The sequence below is a fragment of the Sebastes fasciatus genome, chromosome 18 (genome assembly GCF_043250625.1).
Source record: "Sebastes fasciatus isolate fSebFas1 chromosome 18, fSebFas1.pri, whole genome shotgun sequence".
In the NCBI taxonomy this organism is placed as follows: Eukaryota; Metazoa; Chordata; class Actinopteri; order Perciformes; family Sebastidae; genus Sebastes; species Sebastes fasciatus.
The window spans coordinates 27929403-27946096 of record NC_133812.1 but is presented as its reverse complement, the minus strand read 5'-3'; the positions used below and the strand labels follow the sequence as shown (position 1 = coordinate 27946096).

Here is a 16694-nt window from a genome sequence, read left to right as displayed (position 1 = left end):
TGTTTGGTGATTCAGGCTCGTGCGGTTAATCAAAATAAATCAATGTTGTTCCAGCACACAGTCAACAAAGAATATACGTCTTTACATAATCAAAATCAAATCAAAAGAGGCAAAACTCAAATAAAACTAGAATGGCACTCGGAGAGCGCAGACCTCTGCCAACGTGTGACTTTAAAAACAGATCACAGCTCACAGCCGGCGGTACCGCGAGGCGGTCGGCTTGTTATTAACACGGTGTGTTTCCGTGTAACGTGTCGGCGGATGCCTCTCTCATTCAGCAGCCTTGTTATGTCTGTATGACGTTACACTACGTCGTCTCTCATCCCGTCATCTACCGCTTTGTTCTTTCTCACCGTGGACGGCCAGCAGCTCCCGCACACACATCCACACAAGTATCTCTCTGCTTGAAGAAGGAGGCGGGGTCATGCGTCATCAACGCGTCACTCTTTTACCCTGCTCATGTGTTATACCCTGATCCGGATCGCCACCAAAATCGAATGGATTGTTCATTGTGCCACACTCCACCCCTCCAAACAATTTCATTCAAATCCATCACAAACTTTTGGAGTAATCCTGCCAACAGACAAACAAACCAACAAACAAACGCCAGTGAAAACATAACCTAATGATAAGCAAATATAGATTATCTAGAGGTTAACGTTAAACGTTTTAGAACTGCCTCTCGTTGGCGTCTTCAGCTTCAAACTGCCCAGTTCGACGGCAGACTGAGGCCGTCGCTGTGACGTTGGCATAAAGACTGCAGAGTTTGAATAAAACCTCTCAGAACCTGCTGGCTGTGAAATTAATGACGGAGAGGAGGAGGAAGAGGAGGAGAGAGGAGGAAGAGGAGGAGGAGGGAGGAGAACAGAGTGTAAAGGTTCTGCTTTATGATTGTCGCAGTGTGTTGGCAGACCCTCAACCTCTGCCCAGGAACACACACACACACACACACACACACACACACACACACACACACACACACACACGCACACACACACACACACTGTTGGGTTGATGCCACAGTGAAGTGGTCCCTGAAATGAGTGTTCACAAGAGAATAAGTTATACTGGGAATCACACACAGTCAAATAAAACCTGAAGGAACTCAACACTTGCAGCCGTGTTCCCCTCTATTAACCTCTTCTGTCTTTCTTTCTTTCTTTCTTTCTGTCTCTAGTTATATTTATATATATATATACTGTATATGACCAAAGTGCCAGTGAGCAGGGCAGTCCAGCTGCTCAGAGGTCCCCAGTATGGGCTCTGGTTGTACCGGGCATGCTGGGTAATCCTCTGCTGTCTCTCTCTCTCTCTCTCTCTGTCTGCTTTCAGGCGACGGGACGCTCAGAGTTTGGGATGTGAAGAGCGCCGCGTGTCGATTGGCCATCCCGGCGCACAAGGCTGAGATCCTCAGCTGTGATTGGTGCAAATATGACCAGGTAACTGCTCACCTCGTGCTGCACCTCTGGCTTTACTGTGGTTTTTATTAGGGCTGTCAATCGATTAAAATATTTAATCGCGATTAATCACACTTTTTTTATCAGTTCAAAATGTACCTTAAAGGGAGATCTGTCAAATATTGAATACTCTTATCAACATGGGAGTGGGCAAATATGCTGCTTGGCCACAAGTTAGTATGACATGGTTGGTACTGATGGATTCTTCAGGTTTTCTAGTTTCATATGATGCCAGTATCTTCACTCTAGCTTTAAAACTGAGCCCGCTAAGACCTAAAAATTGTTGCGTTAATGCGTTAAAGAAATTAAAGAAATTTGTGTTAACGCGTTATTATCACGTTAACTTTGACAGCCCGAATTCTTATCTATGACAAATGTAGTTTATGTAAGAACTGGATGGACCATCCTTAAGTATTAACACATCTATCCAAGGTGCGTGTAATCGAAATACATTTCTATATAACAGGTTTGTTCTAGTTAAAGATGCCACATGCAGTGTAGTTTGAAATGAAGCTGATCAGGTTCAGTCCACCATCGATGTATTTAATGAGCTTCATTCTCCATTAAAGTAGCCAAATCTATTTTAGTTGAAAATGCATTTATAAATGTAGTACTTTGTGAGTTTTTATGATAATGCTGTAATTGTTGTCTGTCTGCAGAATATCGTGGCCACCGGGTCAGTGGACTGCAGTGTGTGTGTGTGGGACCTGAGGAACGTCCGGCAGCCTGTCAATCAACTGCTGGGACACACCTACGCCATCCGCAGAGTCAAGGTGCACACACACACACACACACACAAACACAAACACACACACACGGTGATATAACGTTAACGTTATACGTGTAGCCGACGCTACGACTGTAGAGCACCCAGATTCTGACATTTGTGTTCTCTGCATTGAAACGGCCCCGATGGATCTGACCATGGATGGATAAAGAGAACGGAGCTGACGGGAGAGCTAGAGACCACCTTGGAGAAGTTAGAGGAAGTAGAGACGTGTTGACTACGTCCGTTTTTCAAAATAAGGTGTTAACAAAGGGAACTTAATATACAAAATACATCTATGGAAATCAGATTGATGGATTATATTCAACAGAAGTATAAAACATTACATGTCCCTTATAGATTAAAAAGAAAATACCACTAATCTGTGAGGGAAATATCTTTATTCATTGATTTCTGGGTTGCTGGATAATAAATAACTCCTGACAATAACTGATATATTTGACTTCAGGACATCTCTGACTACATACATGCTGAAAATCAAACACTTTAATGGATTAATTTAGATATTTTACAAAGTAAAAGTCCCTAGAAGTGTATGTTTTAACTTTTCCCCATGGTCTAGTGTTAAAAAAGTTAACAAAAAAATCACAATAAATCGTAATATCGAATCACAATACATAAAAATTGCAACACATATCGAATCGGCACCCAGATATCGTGATAGTATTTAATCGGTAGGTGTGCATGGAGAGGCAAAACCTGTCACACGAATCTCCCACGAAGGTGTGACGTCACTTTGGCTGTGCGGACGCTCCCGGCCCTTCGCAGATGAGTAGAGCACAAATCACGCCTCAGAATCGAGAGCAGAATGTGTGTGTGGTGGCAGAGACACAGTCCAGGGTCTGACAGCATCAAAACACCCACTTAAATGGACCTAATAAGACCACACACACACACACACACACACACACACACACACACACACACACACACACACACACACACACACACACACACACACAAAGACAGCTGCAGAGGAGTTCCCAAACACATACCACTTACTCGGTTTAGACACATGTCACTTCACACACACACACTGACGTCATGAATACACACACACACACACACATACACACACACACACTCACCTGAGTTCACCCAATCAAGCAGCTGTCTTGCTCAAGCTCGTGTTTTCCAGGTGACAGGTGTCACTAATCGATCGAGACTCTAAAAACTGTGTTTGTGTTTTGTCAATGTTTGCAAATCCGTCTGCTCGTATCGATTTCACTGGAGGAAGCAGACAGGAAGTGAAGTGATTGATCACGATCAGCAGAAGAAGAAGAGAAAAGAGATGAAAATAAACTGACAGACAGAGACACTTACTGTACCGTACAACTGTTAAAAGTGAATTTTAAAATACATTTTAGATCTTATTTTAGTAGTTTTGTCATCATTATTACAACGTTCTTAAAGTTTTGTTTGCGGAACTAAAGGTTTTGTATTCAAACTAATGAACACATTCTATCGTATCCTGATGATCATCTCTGGCGTTAACGATTTCCGACGTCACTTCCGTCTCCAAGCTCGGGACCGTAAAGGGTCCGACGGTGGAGGTGGGCCTGAGCCTGCAGCTCTGCAGCTGGACCCTTCTCTATATCAGAGGAAAGTACTGGAGACAGTCGGTGTTGAACTCTACTTTTCTTCTGTCAGACATACGGCATTAAGAGGAAAGTGCTCCCAGATGATGTTGTTCTACATCATCACAGCTGCTCTTTTGCTTTGGTAACAAATGACTTCTTGCTGATGATACCAATAAAGCATCTGTACGTTTAACTGAGAGGAAAGAGAAGGAGAGGGACGGCAGCGGAGAGAGAAAGGTGTTTGAATCTGCCCGATAAGAGAGGTGAAACCGTCGGAAGCGGAGAGGTGGAACAAATGAACGAATAAATTAATGTAGGAGCGCTTTAGCCGGCAGCCGGTGAAATTACTCTCCGTGGACTCTTCTCAGCCTCTCTGTGTCGCTACGATCCTCTAACTGCTGAGCAGAACACTCCGGCTCGTCCCGCCTGAAGGCGTTTTTCACTTTGATTGAAAGAATTTCACATATTTTAACATTCACAGTTTCCTTTTATAAGATGAGGGACGGCCTCCAGCTGCAGCCCCGAAAACAGACTTCAGTACAACATGAAACGTTACTCAGCAGGATGCAAACATTTCAGCAGAACAAACTGTCAACAGCGCTGCAGGTGGTCTGCTTTCTCATTTGTACTTTGAAAGAGCTTCTCGCTTCATTCTTCTTCAGAGAAACTTAAACCAACAGAAATATGAAAGACTCACTAGAAAGATCTGTAACTGGGACTTCCCTGGGTTTGTGAGGGGAAACCTTTATTTTCTATGATTCATTTTTATTTTTTTCATTCATCTGTTGATGTTTGGTGCAAACCGAAAGTACTAGTACTTTTACTTTTAACTTTACGTACATTTAGCTAATAATACTAGTGAATTTTACTCAAGTAGATTTGTAATGGAGTATTTTTATCTCTCCACCACAACATTCATGAATAAGAACACAAACAAATGACCTTCATTTCGTATTGGAAATACAGAAATGTGAAATAATGTAACAGATAAAGAAGCATTTTATTAAAGATAATATTTTTGTATTCCTCTTTCTGCAGTTTTCTCCGTTCAGTAAGACGGTGTTGGCGTCCTGCTCGTACGACTTCACTGTCAGGTAAGATACACCTTTAGTACTTGTGTAGTTTTCTGAGTCTCTTTCTATCTCTTAATATCTCTTTCTGTGTCTTTGTCCTGATCATGAAGCGCTGTGTGAACTTACAGTTCTTTAAGTGAAGTTGTCATCGGCTTCTTTGCAGTTGTGTTTTATAGTGAAACACCGGTCTGAAGTGTGCGTGGAACTTATTTAGCATTAATGACGCGTGGAAATGAAGGAGGTTTTACAGGTTGAAGAGAATGCGTTTGCACCTGGATATAATAGAAACATTTGACTATTTGAAACCAACTTTTAGAGGTTAAAAGTCTGCAGCAGCGGCGGAGGAGGATGTGGTCTCCAGCACGGAGTCGTGTTTCTGCTTACCTTCCTTTTCTTTCAATTACCAGCCATAGTGGATGAATGGTGTCATCCTAGAAGTAGTAATGAGTAAGGACACTGTGATAATGTGTGATTAAGTTAACTGGTGTGTGAGATGGAGAGAGAGAAAGAGAGGGGGAGAACGATGGAGACAAGGTGAGCTGCAGAGTTAATAAAATCTGTAATATCAAGCAAGACTGCCTCTGTGTGTTTTATTAGAATATGCTACTTCATAATCTCTCTCTCTCTCTCTCTCTCTCTCTCTCTCTCTCTCTCTCTCTCTCTCTCTCTCTCTCTCTCTCTCTCTCTCTCTGCGTTTCAGTGGGAGTTTCTGCAGCCTTTAAATTTAACTTAAAGTCTGTTCTGTTCTATAAAACCTGTCTGTATGTCTGTCCAACACAGTCTCACGGCAGTCCGTGAAATAGTCACAAAATGTAATCTATTTGGAGTTCTTTTGAGTCGTGCTTGTCTGTTTTTTCATCATTGTAAATTGAATATCTTTTGCGTCTTTGGCTCGTCGGGCAAAATAAGCAATTTAAAGACGTCACCGCTGGCTCTGGGAAAATGTAATGAGCATTTTTCTCTATTTTATGGGCGTTCTTGACAGATCAATCAATAATACAATTAATCAGGATGACAAGGATGGAGTCAGGGCTTCTGGGAGTCTTATCCTAATTGGGAATTTGCATTTTTCTTTAAATTGTCTTTAAGTCTCCGATGCCGAGGGGCACCGACCAATCGACGGTATTTGACGAGTTGGGAGCAAGAATGTGTTGTGTGCGACGTGACAAAGCGTCGGTATTTGACGCTCTGGGAATGAAACCGGGATGAAATGACACAGTTTAACTTCTGTTGTCGCTGACGAGACTCCAAACAAAAGATGGAAGGATGATCGGGGGCAAGTTAAAAGAGGAGTGATGCTGAAATAAATGTCAGGTGTTGGATATCTTAAATGATGGAGAGAGAGTGAGAGAAAGAGAGAGAGAGAGAGAGAGAGAAAGGAGGGAGGCAGTAAAGTGCCAAAGAGAAAGAAGGAAGGCTGAAAGATAAATGTGGTGAGAGCTGGCTCTCTACCAAACCTTGTGTTTTATCGATCCGGGCTTTCATTGGCTCAAATACTCAATGCTGAGTACTGATTTCATTATAGGCTGCCCACACACACACACACACACACACACACACACACACACACACTGGCGGTTAAGGTCGTCTTTGTAAGGTAAGAAAACGCCGTCCGCAGTAATAATCCTCAGAATCGAATCCAAAAGTACCAAAGAACATTTATTTGTGTTTTCCAGGAAGAAGCCCCGAGGCTGCAAAACAAAATAAAATACGATTGCTGGGCATAAAACTAATGCATAGAAATAATTCATGACAATTCAATTTTGTAGCGAGGGAGGTTTGCTGAATACAAAACGCTATTTTACAACACGCTGCCTCTCACTGACTCATTCACACCTGTTGCCTGTCTGTTACAGAACAGTCTGATCTTCAGGTGAAGGTCTGGATGATTAAACCTCAAGTCACTGATGCCCCCGTTAGACCACTCCTTCCTCTGCTACGTAATGTTACTCACATGAGTCGTATTAAGTTAAACAACGGTCAAAATCAATGCAGCAGAGGTCGAGATATCCTGACTTTAAATCTCTAATGTGGATAGGCATTAAATCACAGAGAATTATCATGAACTCTGCAGATCTAAGGAGAGTTTTAGCCCCTTAACTAGGAACCTTTGGAGGAGAGATGCCCAAATATTTCCTTTGGGGAGCCAAAACGGACTTAACGGTATTGTTAACATGCAAAATTGCACTAGGATCCCAAGTTTCCATTGAAATGCCTTTTGTTCGTGTGCAACCGTCACTGCCTCTCCTTGATTTTTGTTACCTGACTTGCACGAAGCTAACTTCCTGCGTCATTCCGTCCGCCGTTCTCAGTATATGAAAATAATTAATAGTTACATATTTAAGGAGTGATTTTACCTCATAATTTTTTTTAAATGATTTATATTATATGTTTTTTAAATTCATATTTATTTTTTATTTTCGCTACAAACATGTGTCGGGCCAAATCGAACCTTACGGTGTGTCAACTGTTTTAGAAGAACTCATTGCATTTCGACTACAGGGACCAGAGTCTAAATTAAGTTCAGGGACATTATTTTAACCCCCAAAATGTCCCTGGTCAGGTGGTACTTTCTGAAAGTTCAGGAACTTTAAGGGTTGGTCGAGTACTCGCGATTCACAGGACGGTAGTAATGCACAAGTTATTAATAACTTACAGAAACTTTGCGTGCAATAGCCCACCTTCCACCATCTCTTCCTCTCTCTCCGTCTCTGTCATGTGATGCCCTGTCAAGAGGTCGTGGTCATTTCACGTATTTACGAGATTACGTTGCACAGTCCGCTTATCATCTCTGTCCTTGACTCAGACTTCAGTCCTTGAAAATTGATTGACGCATATATTTGCGGGTCGGCGCGGTGCGGATTGGCTCTCTTAACGGGTCGGGTAATAAAAAAAAACCTGACCCGTGCATCACTACAGGACCGCCGTTTAAAAAAAATCTGCATCTTGAGACCAACCAGTCGGTCATGTGAGATTTTGAGCCAGACTAGTTGCAGGATACAGGAAGTTGTCTCTGGTCTCCGGCTCGCTTGAGCGGAGGAGTTGTAGTTTCGTAGCATTTATTCACCGACAAATAAACTGTCCACACACTGCTACACTTACGTTCACAGCTAGAACGCCACCAACAACCTCACACTCACCGCCAACACACACACGGTCTGTTGGAAACTCACTAAAGTTATGCAGACTACGTGTGCGGCGGCGGCGAGCACGAAGCCTCCGACAATGCTAGAGCTGCTAACGTAGCACAAACACACACACTGTTTGTTGGACACTCGCTAAAGTTCCGCCGGGCAGAGACACAGCTGACAACCTGCTAAACTAAACTAAATGTGAGGTGGAGACTTTTACTGGGAAAGTGGCTGCATGTCGGTGACACTACACAAGTTAACGCTCCCGGACGGTGAACTGGGGACTCCCGTCAACCAATATCTGTTGTCCTCCTGCAGCTGGCGCACCGCTGCATGTGAGGCACAAATCTTGTCTGTTAACGGTTAATAATCGGTTAACGAGGGTCGGTTATCGGTTAAGAACATTTTTCAAAATGAGCATCCCTAGTTCCTGGGATTAAAAGTCCCGGAGCTATAGTTCTGATTCTGTCTGGTTCAGTTTCAGTGTTTCCAGCTGTTTCCATCAAACAAGCTCTGATAAAGCCGCTGAATACACTTCCTGCTCAGCAGCAAACAGCAGACGGACACCGTTAGAGACTAGCTGGGGAACACGGTGGAGCATTTAGCTGCTAAAGAGACACATATTATTCTCAAGAGCTCTCTTAAAAAGACGGACTTAATGAAGTGAAACCTGAAACATCCTCAGCTCGTCTCCTCAGAAACTCACCAGATCGTGTCGGTGCAGATAGAGGAACCTTTTTTTTTAAGCATTCATCGTACATCTTTAATTTAATCTTGCACTCGCTGGTGTTCTCCTTTATTAACTCAGGCTTCTGTCCGTTCTCTGAGATAATCCTTAATCCATTCATTACCGCCGTGATAGCACGGTGTCAGTGGGTTTACTTCATCTGATGTTATCTCAGTAAAACACTGTGAACGGGACGGAGCCGGGGCTACCCATGGTCCTGCACTTTGTTGTGTGTGTGTGTGTGTGTGTGTGTGTGTGTGTGTGTGTGCGTCACGTAGGTTTGTTTTCTGTTAAACAATCTAAACACAAAGGCGATCAAGCTAATTATCACCTGTTCTTCGTGTGTGTGTGTGTGTGTGTGTGTCCTCTCAGCATCGATCATGACTGAGTGCATGAGGCTCTAATCACCTCATTATCAAGGAGACTCTTTACATCGTTAGTCTCTTCTTTGTCTGTTGATCAGCTGCACTGCTTAACTTTTATTGATTATGATAACTGGCTTTCAAAGTTAACGCGATAATAATGCAAATCGGTTTGAACGCCACTAATTTCTTTAACGCATTAACGCGACTTGCGGTTTTTAGGTTGTAGCGGGCTCAGTTTTAAAGCTAGAGTGAAGATACTGGTATCATATGAAACTAGAAAACCTGATGAATCCATCGGTACCAACCATGTCATACTAGCTTGTCGTGAAGGAGGTTAAATAATGCCCCAAACGTGCGCTAAATTTTGGCGAGGAAAAACCTTTTCAAAGCCATTTTCAAAGGGGTCCCTTGACCTCTGACCTCCAGATATGTGAATGAAAATGGGTTCTATGGGTACCCACGAGTCTCCCCTAACCAGGTTAGTCCCATTGAGATTAAGAACCTCTTTTCCAAGGGAGACCTGGCCAAGACAGTCAGCAGCATGAACATAAAGTTTCAGACACAGACACAAACACTAAAAGCACTAACATTTGCATTAAAAGAGAACTATCTAAAGACAAATGGGGGACAAAATGGAACTTTTCTGGGAGTCAGCTGTACAACAAGGGAAGCTAAAAACATTGGCATGCCATAGAGTCTGCTTCTGAAGCCTTCATTTTAGATTTAAACATGTTTAATGATAAGAGCTCCTTGATTTTCAGGTACTTTTGGAGCAAATTCCAGGCTGAGGGTGCAAAATATGCAAACGCCCTTTCCCTCAATTTTTGTCCGAGCTTTTGGGACAGAGAGCAGAAATAAGTTCTGTGAACGCAGTGAATACTGTCCACAGTTTTTCTGCGTAATAAAAACACTGAAGTAGTGTGGGAGCAGACGCAGATTCACCTTATATATATATATAAAATATATTTATAAAGATGTACCAATGGGAGAGCCTACGGGTTGCCAGTGCAGGCCATCCCACCCGAGAGTACAACTCACAGCGGTGAGTCAGAGCTTTACAACCTGAAATGAACCTCAAGGATGCACGGTGAGCTACATCAACCATATGAAGGCATTGAGCAGAAGGGTGCATGTACGAAACATCTCTATAATCTAAAACCGGTAAAAATGTTGTAGAAACAAGACGTTTTTTTTACATAAAAAGAAAAACAAAACTTCTTTCGAAAATAAAAACCCAGTTTACAAGGTACAGCACATGTGGTTTAAAAGTAAGGGAGTCATCAATCAATGATGTCCTTTACAGACATGCCCACTTTATGATAATCACATGCAGTTTGGGGCAAGTCATAGTCAAGTCAGCACACTGACACACTGACAGCTGTTGTTGCCTGTTGGGCTGCAGTTTGCCATGTTATGATTGGAGCATATTGTTTTATGCTGAATGCAGTACCTGTGAGGGTTTCTGGACAATATCTATCATTGTTTTGTGTTAATTGATTTACAATAATAAATATATACATACATTTGCATAAAGCAGCATATTTGTCCACTCCCATGTTGATAAGAGTATAAAATACTTGACAAATCTCCCTTTAAGGTTCATGTTGAACAGATAATAAATGTGTGATTATCTATTTTAATCACTAATAGGATTTCCTGTCCTGTTCAACATTATGAAAACACACTTCTTCTATGTAATAAATACATAATACCTACCTACCTACATAATATTCTATGTATAGACTTTCTCCTATATTATATAACAGCTCTTGAATTGCTCCACTAAGACCTGTTGAAATGAAGCCGTCCATCATGTGAAGGTGTATTAAATCTTAAATCTGAGCGCCCCCTCGTCCACCTGTCGGTGTATTCAGCTCGTTGCACCTTCCGCTGTGTAAACTCACACACACCTGCTCCTGTCGGCCTTCCTGTGTGCTGTAACACGCACAAATACTGAACTAATCCACCTGCACACACACAAAGAACAAGACATGAATGCACACATGCAAATACATCTGAGCACACACTCTTCTATAGCCAGCCACATGTACACACAGAGTTCTATTAATCCTTTCTCATATACCTCATATCCGCTCACCGCCCACCTCCTCCTCTCCTCTTTGTTTATCTAGTGGTAGTCTTGACAGTCTCAGTTTGGAGTGCAGCGCTCTGAATGCTCAGATGCCATCAGTTCTTCTGATTCACTTCTGTACTTTACTATTTGATTCATCCATGTTCCTCAACCCTTTCTGCTGTTTGATGTTATAATGTATGGAGGACGGAACCTGACAAAATCGAAAATAAATAAATGTCATTAAATGAAACAAAAATAATATTAAAAGTAAATATAGCCATTTATTTATTGATCAAATATGACATGAATTTATATTTTTGTTTTAGTTTGCTACTTTATTTGCTTATCTTTGTATTAATTATCTTATTTATGTACTTTTTGGTTTGATTTTCCCTTTTATTTATTTATGTATTTATTTTTATTAATTTTAAAACAATTTATTTATTTTTTATTGATTTATTGATTTTAATTGATTTATATATTCATGCATATATTTAATTTATATTTATTTTTTTATGTATGATTTTCCCTTTGCATTTCACCCCTTCATTTACGCATTAATCAACTTAAATGTATTCCACTAATAAAAACCTGCTAACATTTTTAGCGATGCTACAGGGGCATAGCTCGTGGGATGTCAGTTGGACCACCATAGACTGAAATATCTCAACAACTACTGGATGGTAGTATTCTTCCTTGTGATTTCCAGCCTTGAAAAATAATGTCCATAAATGATACATTCCGATATCTAGCACTTTTAGTACACTTGTCCTATTGTAATGTGGTTATTATTGCTCTCTGGACACACTGCTCTTATTTAGAATGAAACTGAGACTCATGAGGTGTTTTCCTTTTTTAGCAGCAGGTTTGACGTCTCATGTTTGCTTTAGATAACGTGTCCTCTCCACCTCACAGCAGTCTGTGTGTTTGTGTGAGCGTTAATTTCCTGTTTGAATTAAAAGCATCGGTGACATGAGCTCATGGGAGGAATCGGATCACTCTCTGTCTCTATGTCCGTCTTTCTTTCTGTTGTCTTCTGTCACTTCTCTTTTTCAGTTTTGTCCTCGTGTCCTCTCCCTCTCTTTCTCCTGATGTTCGTAGTAATAGTGAGATGCACACACACACAGCTGACAGGTGAATGGACGGTTCCACACAATGAAATACAATAGAAGCTAAATAATTACCTACCCTGGAAACTGCGGACAAAAGACAGCGCAAGCCTCATTTATACAAATAACACGGTGTATTTGTCTAACCGGGACAGTCATCTGGTCTCACACACACACACACACACACACACACACACACATGGACGTCATCTAAACCTATAATCTGAATCACTAGCTGACACTTGTCCTAAAACAGACGCTGCGTTCTCTTCTGCACAGTTCATATAAACGCTGATGCCACAGTGACGTCCTGATCAAGTGTTTGAAGTTCTGCGACTTCTTCTTCTAATTCTACTGCTGCTGCATTGTTTCCTATCTAAAAAGCCGACTCACCACAGTCGACAGTAAATCACCGCCGTCGCTCATTTTATGAAGCCAATCAAAGCTATAGTGGCTCTTAGCTAGCGGGATTATTGCTGCTGCTCTTAATGCTCTGAATGGATGGGAGCTGCTGGGACAGAAATGCATTCAGTTCGCTGGAGATTTCCTTTTATTGCCACTGCACTTTATTACGACGCTGACATATTGCTCCGCATTACTCTGGGTGATGAATGTGTTGGACTTTAACGTCTCGCATATATTTGTGAATGAGTGAGCGCATGAACCCCGTTCAATGTGGCTCTTAGATATTTAGAATTACATAGTAAATCTACGTTTCCATGGTTACAATGGGGTCTTTCTTTTTCGTTTTCTTCAAGCAGCAACATTTTTATGGCCCGCACACACCAAAGAACTAGCGGCGATGAAGGCCGACCATTGAGTTGCCTCACGTCTTGGCAAAAGAGTTGCACTTGAACACATCGCATTGACTAAGACCTAAGAGTCCAGACACACCAAGTCAACATCAAAGAACTAGCGGCGATGAAGGCCGACTGTAGCGTCGCCTTTGTCTTGACCAAAAAGTTGCATTTGAACACACCGCAAAGACGACAGCTGACGGTCAGTTAGCACGTACGTTCTGCGCCTCCGTCAGAGGAAATAACTCTCCACACCAGCAGGCGGCGGTAGTCTGTGTTCATCATTCAAAAAGAGAAACAGGAAGAACGAGGACGGCAGATATACAAGCTGTTGTTAGCTTCATTACAGATGTTCATGTCGCTGTGAAAATATCCGTGTGTTGGAACGATCAGATGAGATGAAGATGAAACATGAAAAGAGCCTTTACTCGTTGGCTTTCCTCACGTCCGTTTCTCTTCTCGTGCAGCCGATCGCTTAAACTGAACGGCCAATCAGAGTGATTTCTCCCACCGACGAGCTCCGCCGCTGATTGAACATGCTGAATCGGACGAAAAACCTCAGACACGAGCAGACTAGAAGCAACGGTGCGAGACACACCGCAAAAACTAGACCGATGGACGCTCACTGATGGCCCCAAACTGTCCGACGGCTGACCGTCAGCTTGGTGTGTCAGGGGCTTTACACGTTAGTCACAAACACAGTAGCATGTCTGTGAGGTTTTAATGCTCATTACACTCCAAAGAGTGTAGTGTTTGCGGTGTGTTCAGGTGCAACTTGTTGACCAAGACAAAAGAGACGTGAGGCGACGCAACAGTCGGCCTTCATCGCCGCTAGTTCTTCGATGTTGGGTTGGTGTGTCTGGTCTCTTTGGTCAGAGAGAAGGCTGAATACCCGCCACTGAATCATGTTACTTTTCTTTTTCTTTTCTGATTTGCATCAACCTGACGTCCCCGTGGGGATAAATGAAGTCTAATCATGTCAAAGTGCTGCTGCATTTTCTGCCGCACTGAAGCCTGAAACCTCTTTACGCTAAAGCAGCTTCTGATTGGCCAACTTCTCGTTAACTTTCCTGAGAGAAAGTTTGTTTATTGCGAGTTATATCGGTGCCAGAAACACTCTGCTCATTAGGAAAGAACCTAAACCGGTCTGTACTGCAGTGTTGTCAAACACACACACACACACACACACACACACACACACACACACACACACACACAAACACACCTACATGTCCACTCAGGGAACGTGAGGGTGAGCAGAGATTTACACTAACAACTCACTCAATATATAATATCTCTTAATACCTGACTCTCCCCAGACACCCATCGCTCATTGCGTGTGTGTGTGTGTGTGTGTGTGTGTGTGTGTGTGTGTGTGTGTGTGTGTGTGTGTGTCCAGTATTAATATGGGCCTAATGGAGGCCAATGGGAGCTGCAGTGTTCCCTCTGAGAATGATTTAATTACATTTGCAAAGTGGATGAGTCTGGAGGGAGTGTTTGCTGCGTCAGGGCTTTGGCATACACACACACACACACACACACACACACACACACACCACTCTGTCAAGACCAGGAAGAGACACAGTCTTTCAATTAGTCTGATTGGCTGCCGCTGCCTGACGTCTGGTGTTTTACTGGCTCTCCTTTCTCTTTTACTTCTTATTCATCTTTATTTTTCTTAATCTCACTCTCTAGATTGATTTTTATATCCATTCCTCTTTATATCTCTTAAACCCCTCCTCTCTCTCTCGGCATATCTCTTACTCACCTTCCTCCCGTCTTTTCTCTCTATTAAATCCCACTCATGCTTAACTCTATGATTTGTAATTTGAAGGGTTTATTTTTGTAGAAGATAGGTATGATCAGGTGTATGCTTCCTCCCCCACAGCCAGCTGTCAGACCGCCACACACATCTGGTAGTTCTACGTTTCTCTACACTAAGTGAGAGGAGGCTTTGGGCCTAACACATATGATGGTTCTCCAGAATGTTTCAGTTCAGTCTGTGTCTTAGATTATGAGATGTTGTTTATGTAGATTTGCTTGTAGTATGGCAGTTTTGTCTTAAGAATAGTGTCCCCAAAAAGTCCCTGTTATCTTCTGTGGAGCAGAGCTCAGTGCATTTTATACTGCTCATCATTTTTTTCCACATTTCTTGAGTATGAGTGGAAATCTTGGCCTAATTATGGAGTCAGAGGTCAGGAGGGTCAATATAAAAAAACTTTAGGATTCATCTTTTGAATAACCTGGGACGTTAGACGAAAGGCTAAACGTTCACCAAAATCAATAAGCTTGATCCTCTGTGGACCGAGAAGAAACATCACTTTAATAGAAATCCGGATATAAGTTTTCAAGATACTTCGTGTCGCTTCTGGTTGCAAAAAAACAAGATGGCAACGGCCAAAAACCGAAATGGCGGCGGCCAAAAGCCAAGATCGGCCAGAAACCAAGATTGCAACGGCCAAAAACCAAGATGGCGATGACCAAAACCAAGATGGCAACAGCCAAAAACCAAGATGACGACGGCCAAAAACCAAGATGGCGACGACCAAAAACCAAGATGGCAACAGCCAAAAACCAAGATCGCGACGGCCAAAAACCAAGATGGCGACGGCCAAAAACCAATATGGCGGCGACCAAAAACCAAGATGGCGACGGCCAAAAACCAATATGGCAGCGACCAAAAACCAAGATGGCGACGGCCAAAAACCAAGATGGCGACGGCCAAAAACCAACATGGCGACGACCAAAAACCAAGATGGCGACGACCAAAAACCAAGATGGCGACGGCCAAAAACCAATATGGCGGTGACCAAAAACCAAGATGGCGACGGCCAAAAACCAAGATGGCGGCGACCAAAAACCAAGATGGCGACGGCCAAAAACCAATATGGCGGCGACCAAAAACCAAGATGGCGACGGCCAAAAACCAAGATGGCGACGGCCAAAAACCAATATTGCGGCGACCAAAAACCAAGATGGCGACGGCCAAAAACCAATATGGCGGCGACCAAAAACCAAGATGGCGACGGCCAAAAACCAATATGGCAGCGACCAAAAACCAAGATGGCGACGGCCAAAAACCAAGATGGCGACGGCCAAAAACCAACATGGCGACGACCAAAAACCAAGATGGCGACGACCAAAAACCAAGATGGCGACGGACGACCAAAAACCAAGATGGCGACGACCAAAAACCAAGATGGTGAAAAACCAAGATGTCGACGACCATAAACCAAGATGGCGGCGACCAAAAACCAAGATGGCGACGGCCAAAAACCAAGATGGCGACGGCCAAAAACCAACATGGCGACGACCAAAAACCAAGATGGCGACGACCAAAAACCAAGATGGCGACGACCAAAAACCAAGATGGCGACGGCCAAAAACCAAGATGGCGACGACCAAAAACCAAGATGGCGACGACCAAAAACCAAGATGGTGAAAAACCAAGATGTCGACGACCATAAACCAAGATGGCGGCGACCAAAAACCAAGATGGCGACGGCCAAAAACCAAGATGGCGACGGCCAAAAACCAACATGGCGACGACCAAAAACCAAGATGGCGACGACCAAAAACCAAGATGGCGACGGC

The 16694-nt window shown here is 42.9% G+C and overlaps 1 protein-coding gene across 4 annotated transcripts in view; it reads left to right on the top strand.

Moving 5' to 3' along the window:
* pex7 (peroxisomal biogenesis factor 7) overlaps positions 1–16694 on the top strand; it is a 45486-nt gene that overhangs the window by 14479 nt on the left and 14313 nt on the right. For all 4 annotated transcript variants that reach the window (XM_074615632.1, XM_074615629.1, XM_074615630.1 and 1 more), the window contains exons 7-9: positions 1333–1439; positions 2117–2230; positions 4863–4918. In XM_074615632.1, the coding sequence (XP_074471733.1) occupies positions 1333–1439; positions 2117–2230; positions 4863–4918 (277 nt within the window). The remainder of the gene's footprint in view (positions 1–1332; positions 1440–2116; positions 2231–4862; positions 4919–16694) is intronic.